The sequence below is a fragment of the Oncorhynchus tshawytscha genome, linkage group LG11 (genome assembly GCF_018296145.1).
Source record: "Oncorhynchus tshawytscha isolate Ot180627B linkage group LG11, Otsh_v2.0, whole genome shotgun sequence".
NCBI lineage: Eukaryota > Metazoa > Chordata > Actinopteri > Salmoniformes > Salmonidae > Oncorhynchus > Oncorhynchus tshawytscha.
In genome coordinates, this window is record NC_056439.1 from 19,118,183 (window position 1) to 19,138,649 (window position 20,467).

Sequence of the window (20,467 nt, forward strand, 5' to 3'; positions counted from 1 at the left end):
TGGTGGTGGCAGCATCATGGTTTGGGCCTGCTTTTCTTCAGCAGGGACAGGGAAGATGGTTAAAATTGATGGGAAGATGGATGGAGCCAAATACAGGACCATTCTGAAAGAAAACCTGATGGAGTCTGCAAAAGACCTGAGACTGGGACGGAGATTTGTCTTCCAACAAGACAATGATCCAAAACATAAAGCAAAATCTACAATGGAATGGTTCAAAAATAAACATATCCAGGTGATAGAATGGCAAAGTCAAAGTCCAGACCTGAATCCAATCGAGAATCTTTGGAAAGAACTGAAAACTGCTGTTCACAAATGCTCTCCATCCAACCTCACTGAGCTCGAGCTGTTTTGCAAGGAGGAATGGGGAAAAATTTCAGCCTCTCGATGTGCAAAACTGATAGAGACATACCCCAAGTGACTTACAGCTGTAATCACAGCAAAAGGTGGCACTACAAAGTATTAACTTAAGGGGGCTGAATAATTTTGCACGCCCAATTTTTCAGTTTTTGATTTGTTAAAAAAGTTTGAAATATCCAATAAATGTCGTTCCACTTCATGATTGTGTCCCACTTGTTGTTGATTCTTCACAAAAAAATACAGTTTTATATCTTTATGTTTGAAGCCTGAAATGTGGCAAAAGGTCGCAAAGTTCAAGGGGGGCCGAATACTTTCGCAAGGCACTGTATACTTGTACAGTAAATTCATGTTTTATAAAGCCAGGCACATTTAACAGTTAGACTATTGATGATAGACCTAATTCAATTGGGGTGTCCTCTCTACTCACTTTTCTTAGACAATAAGGCACGGGTTGTTTTCTCGGGTTGTTCTCAACACCAATATGCTGGTTAACTTTGCTGTCATGCACATAGCGATGTGGTCTAGGAAAAAGCGGCAATTTAAACAGCGCATTGTGGAGGCCACACTGATGCGTTTCAGAATCGCAGACAGCGACCTCTATCCAACAGCCTCCACAATGGAATAGTCCACTCAGACAGACGCGAATCAGACCGGTGTCTTTGCTACTGCTCGACTAAAGAAGTCTCAGTCGGCCAACAGCCTATGGACCAAACAATCGACCAGTCGACTAAATGGGGTCAGCCCTAGTTTGCCTATATAAATACCCTGCAGATTGTTCCAAGCTGTCACAGATACAGAACATTCTGTTATTTGTGCTGTACTGTACAGACTAGCGTCTTGTCCAAGGGGTGTACTTGTACATGTGCTTGTATGAATTGTTAGATAGATAATACTGCACTGTTGGAGCTAGGAACACAAGCATTTCGCTACACCCACAATAACATCTGCTAAATATGTATGTATAAACATTTGATTTGATTTGACACCACACCTCACACTACAGGAACAGGAAATGGGCCGTTCTGAATGTCCGTGTAAAATGGCCACCAGTGAGCGAACAGTCAGTGTTCTTTCCTTTCCCCAGACAGTTGACTTTCATTCGGTCTACCATCATGGCCCATATAACAGCATATCATCTGTTGCTACTGGCCTGATATGGTTTATTACTGCCCTGTGGGTGGGTGTGGGTATGCGTGCGTGCCAGCAATTGCCCGCCTTTGGCCATGGCTGTAAAAAAATGAAAAGCTGATAAATAAACGTGGACAGATTGACCGGGAGAGAAAAAACAACGGTAGGCAGGCGATCAGCGCATCACCGACCACTTTACAATGTGAGCTGGAGGCAGTATGCATTTTGAAAACATACTTAATTGTTTGAAACCTGAGTATTTCACTTCATAATATGAGGCATATCTTACCTTGCTTGATGGACATATTGATACACCCGGGATCATTGGCGGCTAAATCATAGATGGCCGCTGTAGCCGTTGGCCTATAACTTCCATTGTCAACTTATTCAAATACATAAAGCCGAAAAAATTACATCTTTAGAAAATATACTGATGAGAATTCGGGTTCTTTCAATCGCAATATCTCTACTCAGCGCATATGCCTCCCTTTATATCTGTCTTGACTTGAGCTTTTGCTAGTGAGGTGCAACATTGTGTCAAATCAACTGGCTCAGGCAAGAAACTGTCTATAGGGAACTTGCAACATAGCCTATTCTGGGCCCTCAGAGTTTCCCAAACCGGGACAGACAACTGTTTTTGCTCAAGGGAAAGTTATTTTAAGACGTTTCCACTGGATATATGGGATCATCAGATGATCATATTTTGCTCTTTCACACCGAGGCTTGGTGATTATCCACGGGGGGGATTGTTGGAAAGATTTTTCAAATAGGCCTCTACTGTGAGGAACTATTTGTCTATCATCCGCAACGGATGTTTCACACCTGTGTCTGGTGAATAAAGAATGACTTGAGAAGCTCAGCTTATTAGTGGTGGACATGGTGACTAAGACAACCAGAAATCAAGTGGGCACTTTCCTACATTTCCACGCAGCAGGCCAGGTACTTCTATGCTTGCCCAGGCGCGCACTCCCTCAACATTATCAGGACAGAGAAACCAGACCGACGCTCACGGTTCACATGGAGCGCTCCAAATAAAAGGCAATGAACGGGGGAAAAAAATGGACAACTCGTAAATGATGGTTATAAAGTAAACCCGGACTTGCTTCTCACAAGTGTAACGGGAACTCTGCAAACAACGTTTCCACTCTGAGAATGAGAATGGTAAATGACTCTAGATCTAATTAGGCATACAGCGCATTAACAGAAATGAATGTAACCGAATGGTACGTTTGCTACTGGTGACATATATGTGATGGGTAATTCGTAAAACAGAAACAATCAAGCGGCAAACGATTCACATGAAACACTGAATGTGGAAGAATTGGTGGGAGACAGCTGAGTGCATTCTGGGGAGAGAAGTACCTGTTCTCTCTTCGTCACCCCCCTTCTTTTTTGTCTTGACATCTTTTATTACACAGAAGACACATTATCTTCACACGTGTTTCCGATGCTTTTCACTGACAGCCGCAAGACAACAATCAGCTAGGCCTTTTTCCACGCACGGTGCTTATGAAAGATGACCTCATTATGCCATTTTTCTCCTGTCCTCTTGTTTTTCAGCAACGTTCTTTCAATATCCAGAACCCAAATCCTAGTCATAGGAGCAACCCATCCCATCCTCGTTGTTGCCTCTTTAGATTCACTCTCTTTCTGACAGGGATGTTCATATCTGTCATATATTTGCTACTCGCTTCAGGTGCTCTGTTTTAGAATGGCCTTTAGAATGGCCTTTTTCCCGTGAATTGCATTTCATTTTGTTGGATGCTTCATTACAGGAGTAGTATATTCTGTTCAGATTAACTCCCATCATCTAAATGGGATTTGTATCATTCTGGGCGCCGTGGGTGGTTGGCCTAATGGCTTGCACACCCAATGCATATGGGTACGGTAGATTTCTTAAAATCTCCATGGTCACATTGTCCAGCACCAACATGTTGTTGGTGGACGCCTTAAGCCTTAAGTAGCTTAAAGCAGTTATTTAACAGCAAAACAACAGCATTCAGGATTATAACTTTAGCTGGAATGGTATATAGGCACTAGGCCGGTGGTTGAGCATTGATCATACAGGCCTAGCAGTGTTGGTGAGAGAGAGATGAGAGAGAGACTAGAGAGAGAGATGAGAGACGAGAGAGACGAGAGAGAGACGAGAGAGACTAGAGAGAGAGAGATGAGAGAGACTAGAGAGAGAGAGAGACTAGAGAGAGAGAGACGAGAGAGAGAGACGAGAGAGAGACTAGAGAGAGAGAGACGAGAGAGACTAGAGAGAGAGACGAGAGAGAGAGAGAGAGACGAGAGAGAGAGAGAGACACGAGAGAGAGAGACACGAGAGAGAGAGAGAGAGAGAGACACGAGAGAGAGAGAGAGACACGAGAGAGACTAGAGAGAGAGTCGAGAGAGAGACTAGAGAGACTAGAGAGAGAGAGACGAGAGAGAGACTAGAGAGACTAGAGAGAGAGACGAGAGAGAGAGACTAGAGAGAGAGAGACGAGAGAGAGAGAGACACGAGAGAGAGAGAGAGAGACACGAGAGAGACGAGAGAGACTAGAGAGAGAGAGACGAGACTAGAGAGAGAGAGAGACGAGAGAGAGAGACTAGAGAGAGAGAGACGAGAGAGAGAGAGAGACGAGAGAGAGAGAGACGAGAGAGGGAGAGAGACGAGAGGGAGAGAGATGAGAGGGAGAGAGACGAGAGGGAGAGAGTCGAGAGGGAGAGAGACGAGAGGGAGAGAGACTAGAGGGAGAGAGACTAGAGGGAGAGAGACTAGAGGGAGAGAGACTAGAGAGAGAGAGGGACTAGAGAGAGACGAGAGAGAGAGAGACTAGAGAGGGACTAGAGAGAGAGAGAGAGACTAGAGACTTCTGCCTACCACCACTCAGTCAGATACTTAGATGCTTGTATGCTCAGTCAGATTATATGCAACGCAGGACACGCTAGATAATATCTAGTAATATCATCAACATCATCATGTGTAGTTAACTAGTGATTATGATTGATTGTTTTTTATAAGATAAGTTTAATGCTAGCTAGCAATTTACCTTGGCTTACTGCATTCGCGTAACAGGCAGTCTCCTTGTGGAGTGCAACGAGAGAGAGGCAGGTCGTTATTGCGTTGGACTAGTTAACTGTAAGGTTGCAAGATTGGATCCCCCCGAGCTGACAAGGTGAAAATCTGTCGTTCTGCCCTTGAACGAGGCAGTTAACCCACCGTCCCTAGGCCGTCATTGAAAATAAGAATGTGTTCTTTAACTGACTTGCCTAGTTAAATAAAGGAATACAAAAAAATAAAATACCGGCGCCCAAAAATACCGATTTCCGATTGTTATGAAAACTTGAAATCGGTCCTAATTAAATCGGCCATTCTGATTAATCGGTCGACCTCTACTTTAAAGGGTTCTCCTATGGGGAGAGCCGAATAACCCTTTAAGGTTCTAGATAGCACCTTTTTTTCTAAGAGTGAAGCAATTGAAAGTGAACAGCTTGACGATTATGGGAAAAATTATTAGACCAAAGTTGAGGACACAACAGTTCACCTGACACAATACTTCATCCAAACATTACACGGTTGATTTTATGTGCCTTTTTACATTAAATCACTGTACTATTCACCACATTTGTTGATAACTGAATCTTAAAACACTCTGGGTACATTCAGTAACATGGTAAAGTATCCCTGGAAAATGTGGGGTAGGAGCAACATTTTTTGATTACAAAGGTTTGTGTGAGAGGACGAACTGGTGTCTCCAAAGTGGTCACACAACTCTCCAAAGTGATCACAGTTCATAAGTCATTTCAATGCACTTTTCTGACCCAAATAAGAGTCTTCAACCACTGCAGTATCCATGCTATCCCTGCACATTGCACATACAGTATGGTATTGGCACTGACCCTGGAACTGACCCTGTATATAGTTTACTGTGCTTGCTTTCTCGTGGTTCTTCTTATTTCTATTTCTCGTGTGTTTTTGTTCTACTTGACTTTAAAACAAAAAAATATATATATAATGTATAGTACTACCGATGTTGATTACTGTATTGTCGGGAAAGAGCACGAAAGCCATTTCACTGTACTTGAAACTTGACAGACAAGCAGGCAGCACTACGCAGCTGAAGGTCAGTCTGCTGATTAATTAATTGAGTCCGCCCTTTGTTTGCGCTCGCCCCAAACCACTGCTACAATCTATAATACATTGTATATTCTCCACACAGAAATCCATAACTAACTAGACTCTTATGTATTCAGCCAGCCTGCCAGTCATTTGTAATGAAGGGATAAGTATTCTATATCCCCTGTAATGAACATAGAATATTCAGCCATATCCATTATCGTTGCTGAACCGTTCAACTCGTTGCTGGCCTGTGATGTCAAAAATGTGTGTGTCTGTGTGTGATCTCCCTGCCTGCTCTGAGACTGTGTGTGTGGCCAGGGTCCTGGGGGAGGAGTGTATGTATGTGAACAGAGCTGTGTCGGGGGGGTCTCTCCTCAAATAGAGGGGAGGAGACCTCTATGCTGACATCCACACGCTCCTCCACATAACAATGGTTTAACCCAGTTTTATTATTAGACCAGGGAAGTACCGGTAGCCGCGTTTCTATTTTCAGTGTTCTCTCTCACAAGCAGTTAGCCGTTGGTTGTGCTCTGTGATCAGCGGTGGATTTTTTTGTTGCGTTCGGTGGGTTTGTGTTAAATTGACTGGTGCGTTTGTGGTGTTTTCAGCCAGTTTGTTGAAGTAATGCTGAGTGGCATGTGACGTTTGTTTACTGCTGTGTGGTGAATTCATATAGCGAGGGGCACCTGTGACTCTGGTTTATCACAGAGAAAGAGAGGACGGGTGGAGGAAGAAGATAAGGGCTGCGGTTTCTCTCAGATTTTGTCAGTGACCAACCCTACTTTGTTTGCTCTTTGAACAGAGGGAAGTATTCTACAAGGCCACTTCATAGAGACCCAGAGAGACATCTGTCAATCAGTCAGTCAGGACTACAAAGACACAGAGGGTGACAGACCAGACTACCAGACCCAGGATCAGCACACGCCCAGTCCAGCCTAGACCAGAGAGGACTCGGACATCCTAACTCCCTGGAGGAACCATAGCCATGCATTAACTAACCCCACCAACCCTACCTGAACTACCTCTCACCATCTCCGTCCTCCTCCCCCCCCCCTACGCCCTCCGGCATTCTCACCATGCCTCAAGGCCTATTGTGACGGGAGTGCTGTTCACCCCCCCATCCCTCACCCCTCCACCCCAGCCCCAGAGGGGTGAAAGATGCGCCCATGGGCAGGTTCGTGGCGCTGGATCATGCTCGTGCTCCTGGCGTGGGGCACACTGCTGTTCTACATCGGAGGTCACCTTGTGAAGGACAGCGAGCACCCGGAGAGATCCAGCAGAGAGCTGTCCAAGATCCTGGCCAAGCTGGAGAGACTGAAACAGCAGAACGAGGACCTGAGACGCATGGCTGAGACACTCAGGTGAGACGCGTGGCTGAGACACTGAGACACTCAGGTGAGACGCATGGCTGAGACACTCAGGTGAGACGCGTGGCTGAGACACTGAGACACTCAGGTGAGACGCATGGCTGAGACACTCAGGTGAGACGCGTGGCCGGGACTAACTGACACACTGACTGGAGTTTGGCTCTCGCTCCGTTTCTGCCTCTTCCCCCTTGTCTTTGTCTCTACTCGTAGCTTTCTCTTTTTCTGTCTCTGTCTCTCTCACGTTCTGTCTCTCACTCTCTCGCCTCTCCTTCTGTTTCTACTGTGATATGTTAAGCACCATTACTTCACTGCATATTATCTCACCCAATAATCCCAGGCAGCGTTGGTAATCTGTATTCTTACATTACTGGATTTAGATGAAGTAGTCTTCAAGGTGTCAAGAGTATTTCCTCTGCTTCCTTACTTCACTGACCCTTTAATCCAAGTGTTGATCATCTGTGATCTTTACATTACCCTTCTTGGTTAGATTCTGTAGTCTAAGTTTACATGTTTGTATGTTTCTGTAATTGAAATGTATGCGTCTTTGTCAACAACAAAAAAATAACATATTTTATGGTTTGTCTGTAAGTTGTTACAGTCGGTCTGATATGTGCAGCTCTCTCGGTTTTGGTCCCTGTCTCTCTTGAAAGAATAGATTTTATCTCAATGAGGCTAACCTGGGTAAATAAAATGTCAAAAACACTTTACATTACTGAAGTTCACTTCCAGGTTAGATGTGGATTTACATCAGAGCACTGCAGTATGTTTCCTCTCTCTTCAGCATCCTCTCTCACAAGCTGTTGGTGGTGGTCTGATCAGTGGTGGATTTTTGTTGTGTTCTGATGAGACGCGGGTTAAAGTAGTCTAACGTCAAGAGTATTTCCTTTCCTTGCTGCCGTTTACAAACCGGAACTAAATCCATGTAATGTCGGTGCCTGTCATGGTAGCTATGGTGTAGTGTAAGATGGCGTGTTGTGATACGTGTTGGACAGGGTGCCAACCTGGGCTGATGGGCTGTGTCTAAAGGCAGTGAGAAAAGCTGTTCTGTTATTGCGCTTGTCACATGCCGTATTCCGGCCCTCAAAACACTGGCGTGCCGATTTTGATTCGAGCCCGAAGCAACAGTCAAGAGTTGTGAAGTGATAGGGTCTGTCCTAATTTAACGGTTCTAAAGGTTGTTCAGAGTAAAGGAAAAATGTGCGGAAGTTGTTCTTACAGCGGGCTGATTTGAGACATATTCACACATGTACGCTCAAACTCATACACTGGCACGCTCACACACACACAGCCTCCCTCTCTTTTTCTCTCTCACACTCCGTTGTACTAAGCCTGCTCTATTGAAGGAGAGCGAGAGCGTATCTAAGATAACTGATCTAAGGTTAGAATTGGGGTATGTAAACTGATCCTAGACCTGAGGAGCAGCTCCTACCCAGAGCCAGTAGTTGTAGTGGAGCTTCAGAGTCAGACATTACTGACCCCTGCTGTATGTAGTTGTCAGCACTGGCCAATGGCCATGAGTAGGCCTCAGCTCACATTGTTAGCATAACTGCAGTGTTACTACAGTGTTACTGTGGTGTTACTGCGGCATTACTGCGGTGTTACTACAGTGTTACTGCGGTGTTACTACAGTGTTACTGCGGTGTTACTACGGTGTTACTGCAGTGTTACTATGGTGTTACTGCGGTGCTACTACGGTGTTACTACAGTGTTACTGCGGTGTTACTGTGGTGTTACTGCGGCATTACTGCGGTGTCACTACAGTGTTACTACAGTGTTACTGTGGTGTTACTGCGGCATTACTGCGGTGTTACTGCGGCGTTACTGCGGTGTTACTACGGTGTTACTACAGTGTTACTGCGGTGTTACTACGGTGTTACTGCAGTGTTACTATGGTGTTACTGCGGTGCTACTACGGTGTTACTGCGGTGTTACTACAGTGTTACTGCGGTGTTACTACAGTGTTACTGCGGTGTTACTACAGTGTTACTACAGTGTCACTGCGGCGTTACTGCGCCATTACTGTGGTGTTACTACGGTATTACTGCGGTGTTATAGCGGTGCTACTGCGGTGTTACTGCGGCGTTACTACAGTGTTACTGCGGTGTTACTACAGTGTTACGACGGTGTTACTGCGGTGTTACTACTGTATTACTGCGGTGTTACTGTGGTGTTACTACAGTGTTACTACGGTGCTATAGCGGTGTTACTGCGGCGTTACTGCGGTGTTACGGCGCTGTTACTGCGGTGTTACTACAGTGTTACTGCGGTGTTACTACAGTGTTACTGCGGTGCTACTACGGTGTTACTGCGGTGTTACTACGGTGTTACTACTGTATTACTGCGGTGTTACTGCAGTGTTACTGCGGCATTACTCCGGCGTTACTACAGTGTTACTACAGTGTTACTGCGGTGTTACTACTGTATTACTGCGGCGTTACTGTGGTGTTACTGCGGTGCTACTATGGTGCTATAGCGGTGTTACTGCAGCGTTACTGCAGTGTTACTACAGTGTTATTGCGGTGTTACTACAGTGTTACTGCAGTGTTACTGCGGTGTTACTGCAGTGTTACGGTAGGGTTTGAATATTATTTGCAGTGGCAATGGGGTGGTGTACAGGGTGTACAGGGTTGTCGACAGTCTTAATGGGGTGGTGTACATGGTTGTGTCTACAGTGTTAATGGGGTGGTGTACAGGGTTGTGTCTACAGTGGTAATGGGGTGGTGTACAGGGTTGTGTCTACAGTGTTAATGGGGTGGTGTACAGGGTTGTGTCTACAGTGTTAATGGGGTGGTGTACAGGGTTATGTCTACAGTGGTAATGGGGTGGTGTACAGGGTTGTGTCTACAGTGTTAATGGGGTGGTGTACAGGGTTGTGTCCACAGTGGTAATGGGGTGGTGTACAGGGTTGTGTCTACAGTGTTAATGGGGTGGTGTACAGGGTTGTGTCTACAGTGGTAATGGGGTGGTGTACAGGGTTATGTCTACAGTGGTAATGGGGTGGTGTACAGGGTTGTGTCTACAGTGTTAATGGGGTGGTGTACAGGGTTGTGTCTATAGTGGTAATGGGGTGGTGTACAGGGTTGTGTCTACAGTGTTAATGGGGTGGTGTACAGGGTCCAGGCCCTGTGGTAATGGGGTGGTGTACAGGGTTGTGTCTACAGTGTTAATGGGGTGGTGTACAGGGTTCCAGGCCCTGTGGTAATGGGGTGGTGTACAGGGTTGTGTCTACAGTGTTAATGGGGTGGTGTACAGGGTCCAGGCCCTGTGGTAATGGGGTGGTGTACAGGGTTGTGTCTACAGTGTTAATGGGGTGGTGTACAGGGTCCAGGCCCTATGGTAATGGGGTGGTGTACAGGGTTGTGTCTACAGTGTTAATGGGGTGGTGTACAGGGTCCAGGTCCTGTGGTAATGGGGTGGTGTACAGGGTTGTGTCTACAGTGTTAATGGGGTGGTGTACAGGGTCCAGGTCCTGTGGTAATGGGGTGGTGTACAGGGTTGTGTCTACAGTGTTAATGGGGTGGTGTTCAGGGTCCAGGTCCTGTGGTAATGGGGTGGTGTACAGGGTTGTGTCTACAGTGTTAATGGGGTGGTGTACAGGGTTCCAGGCCCTGTGGTAATGGCTGCTCTGCTATGTGTGGAGGCCAGGCAGCATAATGAGAAGCAGCCAGTGAGACTTAAATCTACGTCCCATTTGGCACCTTATTCCCTTCATAGTGCAATAGTTTTGACCAGGGCCCTATAAGGCTCTGGTCAAAAGTAGTGCACTATAAAGGGAATAGGGTGCCATTTGGGGTATAGACTGAGACTGCAGCAGTGTGCTGAGTCTCTCAGAGGAACTGCAGTAATGAGACTTCTGGCTGCACTGCTAACAGAGCTGTCTGAGTAGGACAGAGCGTGTGTGTGTCTGTGTGTGCATGTGTGTCTGTGTGTGTGCGTGCATGCGTGGTTTCACTATCCTTGCCGGTCCCCACAAGGAAAAGTGCCATTTTAGGTATAGGGGTTAGGTTTAGGGTTATAATTATGGTTATGGTGAGAATTAAGTTTAGGGTTAGGAGTTAGGGTTAGGAGTTTGGGTTAGGTTAGGAGTTAGGGTTAGGTTAAAGGTTAGGAGTTAGGGATAGGGTTAGGATTAGTTTTTTTTAAATATATATATTTCACCTTTATTTAACCAGGTAGGCAAGTTGAGAACAAGTTCTCATTTACTATTGCGACCTGGCCAAGATAAAGCAAAGCAGTTCGACAGATACAACGACACAGAGTTACACATGGAGTAAAACAAACATACAGTCAAAAATACAGTATAAACAAGTCTATATACGATGTGAGCAAATGAGGTGAAAAGGGAGGTAAAGGCAAAAAAAGGCCATAGTGGCAAAGTAAATACAATATAGCAAGTAAAACACTGGAATGGTAGATTTGCAATGGAAGAATGTGCAAAGTAGAAATAAAAATAATGGGGTGCAAAGGAGCAAAATAAATAAATTAATTAAATACAGTTCGGAAAGAGGTAGTTGTTTGGGCTAAATTATAGGTGGGCTATGTACAGGTGCAGTAATCTGTGAGCTGCTCTGACAGTTGGTGCTTCAAGCTAGTGAGGGAGATAAGTGTTTCCAGTTTCAGAGATTTTTGTAGTTCGTTCCAGTCATTGGCAGCAGAGAACTGGACGGAGAGGCGGCCAAAGAAAGAATTGGTTTTGGGGGTGACTAGAGAGATATACCTGCTGGAGCGTGTGCTACAGGTGGGAGATGCTATGGTGACCAGCGAGCTGAGGTAAGGGGGGACTTTACCTAGCAGGGTCTTGTAGATGACATGGAGCCAGTGGGTTTGGCGACGAGTATGAAGCGAGGGCCAGCCAACGAGAGCGTACAGGTCGCAATGGTGGGTAGTATATGGGGCTTTGGTGACAAAACGGATTGCACTGTGATAGACTGCATCCAATTTGTTGAGTAGGGTATTGGAGGCTATTTTGTAAATGACATCGCCAAAGTCGAGGATTGGTAGGATGGTCAGTTTTACAAGGGTATGTTTGGCAGCATGAGTGAAGGATGCTTTGTTGCGAAATAGGAATCCAATTCTAGATTTAACTTTGGATTGGAGATGTTTGATATGGGTCTGGAAGGAGAGTTTACAGTCTAACCAGACACCTAAGTATTTGTAGTTGTCCACGTATTCTAAGTCAGAGCCGTCCAGAGTAGTGATGTTGGACAGGCAGGTAGGTGCAGGTAGCGATCGGTTGAAGAGCATGCATTTAGTTTTACTTGGGTTAGGGGTTAGGGTTAGGAGTTAGGGTTACGGTCAGGAGTTAGGGTTACTGTTAGGAGTTAGGATTAGGGTTAGGAGTTAGGGTTAGGAGTTAGGGTTAGGATTAGGGTTAGGAGTTAGGGTTAGGTTAGGAATTAGGGTTAGGTTAAGGGTTAGGAGTTAGGGTTAGGTTACGGGTTGCGGTTAGGAATTAGGGTTAGGTTAAGGGTTAGGTAAAGGGTTAGGGGTTAGGAGTTAGGATTAGGAGTTAGGGTTACGGTCAGGAGTTAGGGTTACGGTCAGGAGTTAGGGTTACTGTTAGGAGTTAGGATTAGGGTTAGGGTTAGGAGTTAGGGTTAGGTTAGGAATTAGGGTTAGGAATTAGGGTTAGGTTACGGGTTGCGGTTAGGAATTAGGGTTAGGTTAAGGGTTAGGTAAAGGGTTAGGAGTTAGGGTTAGGTTAAGGGTTAGGAGTTAGGGTTAGTTAAGGGTTAGGAGTTAGGGTTAGGTTTAGGGTTTGACGTTACGGTTAGGTTAAGGATTTGGCGTTACGGTTAGGTTAAGGATTTGGCGTTACGGTTAGGTTAAGTGTTAGGTTAAAGGTTGTGTTAGGTTAAGGGTTAGGTTAAAGGTTGTGTTAGGTTAAGGGTTAGGTTTAGGGGTAGGTTAAGGGTTATGGTTAGGTAAGGTAAGGGTTAAGTGTTAGGTTAAAGGTTTAGGGTTTGACGTTAGGGTTAGGTTAAGGATTTGGCGTTAGGGTTAGGTTAAGGGTTAGGAGTTAGGGTTGGGTAAAGGGTTACGGTTAGGAGTTAGGTTTAGAGTTTGGAGTTAGGTTAAGGGTTACGGTTAGGAGTTAGGGTTACGGTTAGGTTAGGAATTAGGTTAAGGGTTATGGTTAGGTTAGGAATTAGGTTAAGGGTTATGGTTAGGAGTTAAGGTTAGGTTAAGGGTTACGGTTAGCAGGGTTAAGTGTTAGGTTAGGGTTTGGCGTTAGGGTTAGGTTAAGGATTTGGCGTTAGGGTTAGGTTAAGGTTTACGGTTAGGTTAAGGGTTAAGTGTTAGGTTAAGGGTTAGGTTTAGGGTTTGGCGTTAGGTTTAGGTTAAGGATTTGGCGTTAGGTTAAGGGTTACAAGAAATCAGATTAAGAATGGGAATCAATTGTTTGGTCCCCACAAGTATAGTAAAGCAAACGTATTTGTGTGTGTGCGTGCATTTTATATCTTTAAAGTGGGTGTTGGTTTGGTCTCTTCTAAGGGTTCATCTTTATTATATATTGACTCAATGGTCAATTTAAAACGGGGCTAGCACCCTGAGCAGTTTCACCCCATCTACTTTAGCTGGGCTGTCAGTCATTCTGACAAGCTCCCTGTGGACACACACTTATGATGAGCTCAGATGGGTCCAGCAGACGTGTGTGCGTGCGCACGACAGAGATGGTGAGCGCTGGGTAGATTGACCCTTCGCTGGCTGATTGACAGGGTGATGGATGAGTGGGAGTGAGGGATGAAGGGACAGAGGGATGGAGAGAGGGAGGGAGCTGGGAGCGGGGTAGTACACCAGCATGTGACCAAGCCTCAGTATGTGCGTATGTTTACTACACCAGCATGTGTGTTCAGTCAGACAGTGTCCGAGGATGGAGGGGAGTTGATTTTGTTACTGTGTGTGTGTATATAGTCTGTGTGTCTGCCTGGTTCGTATGGTCTGTAGGCCTATTTTCAGCTGAGCTGAGGTGTAGTCGTGTTTGTGCCCTAACTTCACCCTGTTCAATCAAACTAACTCAACAATACATTTTTCCAGAGTAGCGAGACAGGTGATTTTTTTTCTACCAAGACTCCTGTAAATAAAAGGGTCCTGTCTGGTCACTATGGTGCTATCTCGCTCCAGAGTAGCTGTCTGCCAGCCTGTCAGACTGCTTTTGTGTTGGTAGCGATTGGAGGGAGGGAGGGAGTAAATGGAGGAGAGACAGAAGAGAACGAGAGATGGAGAGTGCGGTCAGAGATGGCGAGAGAGAGGAGACATTTCTGTTGTGTGTGTGTGGCGATGAGGTAAGGAATGGAGAGGAGAAAGATAAAGGGAGATAGAGGCAAAAGCAGAGGCTGGCCAAGAAGATCTCCTGCAGCTGATTAGACAGAGGTGTCGACACTGCTTCTTCCTCTGCAGCAGCCAGCAGGCGTTATACATGTATCTCCCTGAAGTTCACCATCCGGTTTAGGAAGGCACAGAAGCATTTACAATACAATCACTCTGCAGTGTATAACAGCAGCCTGGGGAAATGGCTCTGATATAATCCTAACAGTGATTTAGTCAGACACACATGATGTAAATCACTGCTGGGACAGTTGCAGAATTGACTTCATCTCTCAGGCACTTTTTGTCCATCCGTCATCTGAATAGAGTTGGGAGTGTATTTTCTATTTCATGGCCATATCAAAGGCACAGATTTAAAGCCAGACAAGTTATCAACCATATTCCTTATAGCTATTGTGACAAAGTGTGTGTATTTAAACAATAAAGCACAAGAGACCGGGCCATGTGCTGAATACAGTCACAGGTAAATGGCGTTGTTCGGCTTGACGCGAAGCAAACAGCGATTGTTGCTATGCTAGCTAAACTACAGCGAGCCTAATTATGTCTTTTATGTTCCCCAGCAAGAAAACCAATTCATGTCGCTCAAACAGAGTCACTGACAACAGCCAAAACGAAACAGGTGTGGTTTTAGGAAGGTTTCTTAAAGACACTCATGGGGTGTCTGCTGAAAGTTGACTAAGCAGCAAACAACTGGAACCTAAAAGACACCCACCATGAGCGCCCATGAAATTTGGCCCAGAAGAGGCAAACAAAAGAAAAAAAACCACACCAAACTTCAAGACAGGAGTCAAAACAAAAAAGTAGTGCAAAACAAAATCAGGGGAAGATCAGATAAAGGATTGTTTTGTCTAGAAATCAAAAATAGGGGGCGTGTTAACCCTCCATATCTCTCAAGACAACTTGAGTACTGGGCCAGCCGCTCATAAATATCACCTGGGCCAGCACAGGTGAAACACCTTCCAACTAACGAGATGGACAAGCCAGCACAGGTGTAACACATGCTGACTAATGAGGTGACACCAATCGTTGCTAACGCGCTATACGTGTGGAAAATTCCAACCTCAAATCATAAATGTAAAAACCAAAAGCTGTAACACCGTCCCACTTAAGACAAGTTTGCTCACCACCAACAGAAAACAACTTTAATTTCACTTAAATGCGTCACTCCTTATGAGTCGCCTTCTCCAATATAAACATGGTGTCAACAATTAAATAGAAAACAAAACAAAGACTTTTTTTTTTAAATATATTTTTCATATATATAGTTGCCTTAAACTCTGAAGTTTTCAGAAACGGGTCAAATAAAGTATGTTTTGAATACTCCCACCCCCCTGGAACGAGCGCAACCAAAATAATACTCCCACCCTTGAAAGACAATCAGCAACCACGTTGTCCTTACCACATCCGTAGTAACTTTCCTCTCGTGATTTTCCTCAGTGGAATGGCCTCAGGGAAACGAGTTGCAGCTTACACGATGTTCAAGAGAAACTAGGTGACCACTCTCTTTTCTGGACACTGTTCGCTCTCTATGGTACAGGGGAGATCGCATTTCAAATTTGACACGTCGTTTCTGAGGTCGGACAGGCAAACAGCTAGGCTTATATTAACCCGACCACTGTACCAGACTGAATGCTAGGCTTATATTAACCCGACCACTGTACCAGACTGAATGCTAGGCTTATATTAACCCGACCACTGTACCAGACTGAATGCTAGGCTTATATTAACCCGACCACTGTACCAGACTGAATGCCAGGCTTATATTAACCCGGCCACTGTACCAGACTGAATGCCAGGCTTATATTAACCCGACCACTGTACCAGACTGAATGCCAGGCTTATATTAACCCGACCACTGTACCAGACTGAATGCCAGGCTTATATTAACCCGACCACTGTACCAGACTGAATGCTAGGCTTATATTAACCCGGCCACTGTACCAGACTGAATGCCAGGCTTATATTAACCCGGCCACTGTACCAGACTGAATGCTAGGCTAGAAACAAGGGGAAATACAGCAAAGTGAACATGATATTCCTATGGAGGCGACGTGAGAATTCAGATGGACCTGTTAGCAGGCTTAGGTGTGACTGTCTAGGCCAATACAGCACGGCTTGGAACGCTGCTCGTCCAGTAAGCATCCAGAATCCAAACAACCCGTTTTATAATGGACATTAAAGGTACATTAGTGTCACCTGAATGTGTTCTATTTAAGACCTGGTCCTTTATTTCACTAGCCTGTTTCTGTTCTGTAAGGCGTAGAACTCACCGCGATGAAAGCGTTCATCTGTGATTTCTGCGTGTTTTAAGCTGAAGGGAATGGGACTGGGTTCATCCCCCCGCTAATACAGACATTAAACTGTCTTCTAAGCATTAGTTGGTGTAGGCAAACTCTCACTCAGACACGCACACACACACACAAGCTCAAACATACACACTCACTCGCTCCCACTCAGACCGACACACACATTTGCAATAATACAGATATTCTGACTTGCACTTTGACAGACTCACTTAAACACCAAGTGAAACACGCAAGGCTTAATTCTGATTTCTGGCTACATTTAGACACACACACACACACACACACACACAGATCCAACCGATATGCCTCTCGAGTGGTATTGATGGCAGTGATGCAATGTTACTGTATGTCACACAGTCGATTCTCTCACACACAGCTCAACTCTCCTTTCTCTCACTTCCTCTCCCACGAGCTGACACTCTAGAGGCTACATGCCTTTGTCCCACTCGACCTACATATCCCACACATCCATTGTGTGTCTGAATGGCCCTATAATGGAGCGTATACACCAGCCGTTAACACAGAGGCACAGAGCCGCATCTCTGCCTATATCCTTTACAGTTTCCATTCATCCACAGCCACTGTGACTGCAGGTGCTGGTCAACTATAGTGCGGTATGTAGGCAATAGGGTGCCATTTGGGATCCAGAGAGTGGCTCCCAGTCCCTACTGGCCCAGTGTGTACAGTGTGTACATTGTGGCTTACACCATAGTGGGCTGATAACAAAGAAAGGAACTAGGCCACAGCAGCTACGTGTGGAATTACTTTTTGTTATTTTGTTTTTTCTTTGGTGTGTGTGTGTATGTGTGTGTGTGTGTATGTGTGTGTGTGTGTGTGTGTGTGTGTGTGTGTGTGTGTGTGTGTGTGTGTGTGTGTGTGTGTGTGTGTGTGTGTGTGTGTGTGTGTGTGTGTGTGTTTTGCACCCAGATACTCTGCACCCTCAGGGCTCTGTTCTGTCTTATTCCCATCGCTGGGTTGCAGCAAGAGACACTTTTCTCCCAGCATCAGGATGATTCTTATTTTTACACCGCTGTTGTTTTATCCTTCTCTTCTTCTCTGCGTTGGAGAGGTACGTGTCCTCGTTCTCTGTGCACCTCCCCTTAACCAGTGGAAGCCATAAAACATTCAAACCACCGTTCTGAACTTTATACCAACCATTTTAGGGTCCATACATATCCATATCCATAGGCATACAGGTATTTTTATCCTACACTATACAATAAGTAAGAAAAAGGTTAGCTATCTACGTTACATATACAGTGGGGCAAAAAAGTATTTAGTCAGCCAACAATTGTGCAAGTTCTCCCACTTAAAAAGATGAGAGAGGCCTGTAAATTTTCATCATAGATACACTTCAACGATGACAGACAAAATGAGGGGGAAAAATACAGAAAATCACATTGTAGGATTTTTAATTAATTTATTTGCAAATTATGGTGAAAAATAAGTATTTGGTCACCTACAAACAACCAAGATTTCTGCCTCTCACAGACCTGTAACTTCTTCTTTAAGAGGCTCCTCTGTCCTCCACTAGTTACCTGTATTAATGGCACCTGTTTGAACTTGTTATCAGTATAAAAGACACCTGTCCACAAACTCAAACAGGCACACTCCAAACTCCACTATGGCCAAGACCAAAGAGCTGTCAAAGGACACCAGAAACAAAATTGTAGACCTGCACCAGGCTGGGAAGACTGAATCTGCAATAGGTAAGCAGCTTGGTTTGAAGAAATCAACTGTGGGAGCAATTATTAGGAAATGGAAGACATATAAGACCACTGATAATCTCCCTCGATCTGGGGCTCCACGCAAGATCTCAACCCGTGGGGTCAAAATGATCACAAGAACGGCGAGCAAAAATCCCAGAACCACACGGGGGGACCTAGTGAATGACCTGCAGAGAGCTGGGACCAAAGTAACAAAGCCTAACATCAGTAACACACTACGCCACCAGGGACTCAAATCCTACAGTGCCAGACGTGTCCCCCTGCTTAAGTCAGTACATGTCCAGACCCGTCTGAAGCTTGCTAGAGAGCATTTGGATGATCCAGAAGAAGATTGGGAGAATGTCATATGGTCAGATGAAACCAAAATATAACTTTTTGGTAAAAACTCAACTCGTCGTGTTTGGAGGACAAAGAATGCTGAGTTGCATCCAAAGAACACCATACCTACTGTGAAGCATGGAGGTGGAAACATCATGATTTGGGGCTGTTTTTCTGCAAAGGGACCAGGACGACTGATCCGTGTAAAGGAAAGAATGAATGGGGCCATGTATCGTGAGATTTTGAGTGAAAACCTCCTTCCATCAACAAGGGCATTGAAGATGAAACGTGGCTGGGTCTTTCAGCATGACAATGATCCCAAACACACCACCCGGGCAATGAAGGAGTGGCTTCGTAAGAAGCATTTCAAGGTCCTGGAGTGGCCTAGCCAGTCTCCAGATCTCAACCCCATAGAAAATCTTTGGAGGGAGTTGAAAGTCCGTGTTGCCAAGCAACAGCCCCAAAACATCACTGTCTTAAGGAGATCTGCATGGAGGACTGGGCCAAAATACCAGCAACAGTGTGTGAAAACCTTGTGAAGACTTACAGAAAACGTTTGACCTCTGTCATTGCCAATAACGGGTATATAACGAAGTATTGAGAGGAACTTTTGTTATTGACCAAATACTTATTTTCCACCATAATTTGCAAATAAATTCATTCAAAATCCTACAATGTGATTGTCCGGATTTTTTTTCTAATTTTGTCTGTCATAGTTGAAGTGTACCTGCGATGAAAATTACAGGCCTCTCTCATCTTTTTAAGTGGGAGAACTTGCACAATTGGTGGCTGACTAAATACTTTTTTGCCCCACTGTATGCATCTGTTGGTCATGGATAGCTTTAAAAAAAGTAAGGGTATGGATCAGAAAACCAGTCAGTATCGGGTGTGACCACCATTTGCCTCTTGCAGTGCGACACATCTCCTTTGCGTAGAGTTGATCAGGCTGTTGATTGTGGCCTGTGGAATGTTTTCCCACTCCTTTTCAATGGCTGTGCGAAGTTGCTGGATATTGGCGGGAACTGGAACACGCTGTCGTACACGTTGATCCTGAGCATCCCAAACATGCTCAAGGGGTGACATGTCTGGTGAGTATATAGGCCATGGAAGAACTGGGATATTTTCAGCTTCCAGGAATTGTGTACAGATCCTTGCGACATGGGGCCGTGCATTATCATGCTGAAACATGAGTTGATGGCGGCAGATGAATGGCACGACACTTGGCTTCAGGATCTCGTCATGGTATCTATCTGCATTAAAATTGCCATTGATAAAATGCAAATGTGTTTGTTGTCTGTAGCTTATGCCTGCCCCACCATGGGGCGCTATGTTCACAACTTTGACATCAGCAAACCATCAGCAAACCTCTCACCCACGCGACACCATTACACGCATCTACCCGGTACAGTTGAAACAGGGATTTATCCTTGAAGAGCACACTTCTCCAGTTCTCTGGTTGTGAGGCCGGTTGGCCGTACTGCCAAATGATCTAAAATGACTCTGGAGGTGGCTTATGGTAGAGATAGTCAGATTCAATTTCCAGGCAACAGCTCTGGTGGACATTAATGCAGTCAACATGCCAATTGCACGCTCCCTCAAAACTTGAGACAGGTGGATGGATTATTTTTGCAAATGAGCAATGCTCACTAACAGGGATGTAACAAAATTTGTACACAAAATTTGAAATACATTTTGTGCGTATGGAAAATTTTTAGGATATTTTATTTCAGCTCATGAAACATGGGACCAACACTTTACATGTTGTGTTTATATTTTTGTTCGGTGTAAAATTGTTTATTCAATTTGCAGTAATGTTAAATGCTTTAGCTA

General features: G+C 45.0%; 1 protein-coding gene across 10 annotated transcripts in view; it reads left to right on the forward strand.

Moving 5' to 3' along the window:
* Positions 1 to 20,467, forward strand: part of LOC112262442 (alpha-(1,6)-fucosyltransferase) — a 109,879-nt gene that overhangs the window by 68,036 nt on the left and 21,376 nt on the right. For 6 of the 10 annotated variants that reach the window (XM_042329869.1, XM_042329871.1, XM_042329872.1 and 3 more), the window contains one exon: positions 6,393 to 6,951. The exons of 2 other annotated variants lie outside the window; for them this stretch is intronic. In XM_042329869.1, coding sequence (XP_042185803.1) covers positions 6,749 to 6,951 — 203 coding nt within the window. In that variant the 5' untranslated portion in view covers positions 6,393 to 6,748. Of the gene's footprint in view, positions 1 to 6,132; positions 6,155 to 6,392; positions 6,952 to 7,009; positions 7,072 to 20,467 lie in introns of those variants that run through there. 2 more of the 10 variants (XM_042329875.1, XM_042329876.1) reach the window with 2 other exon arrangements.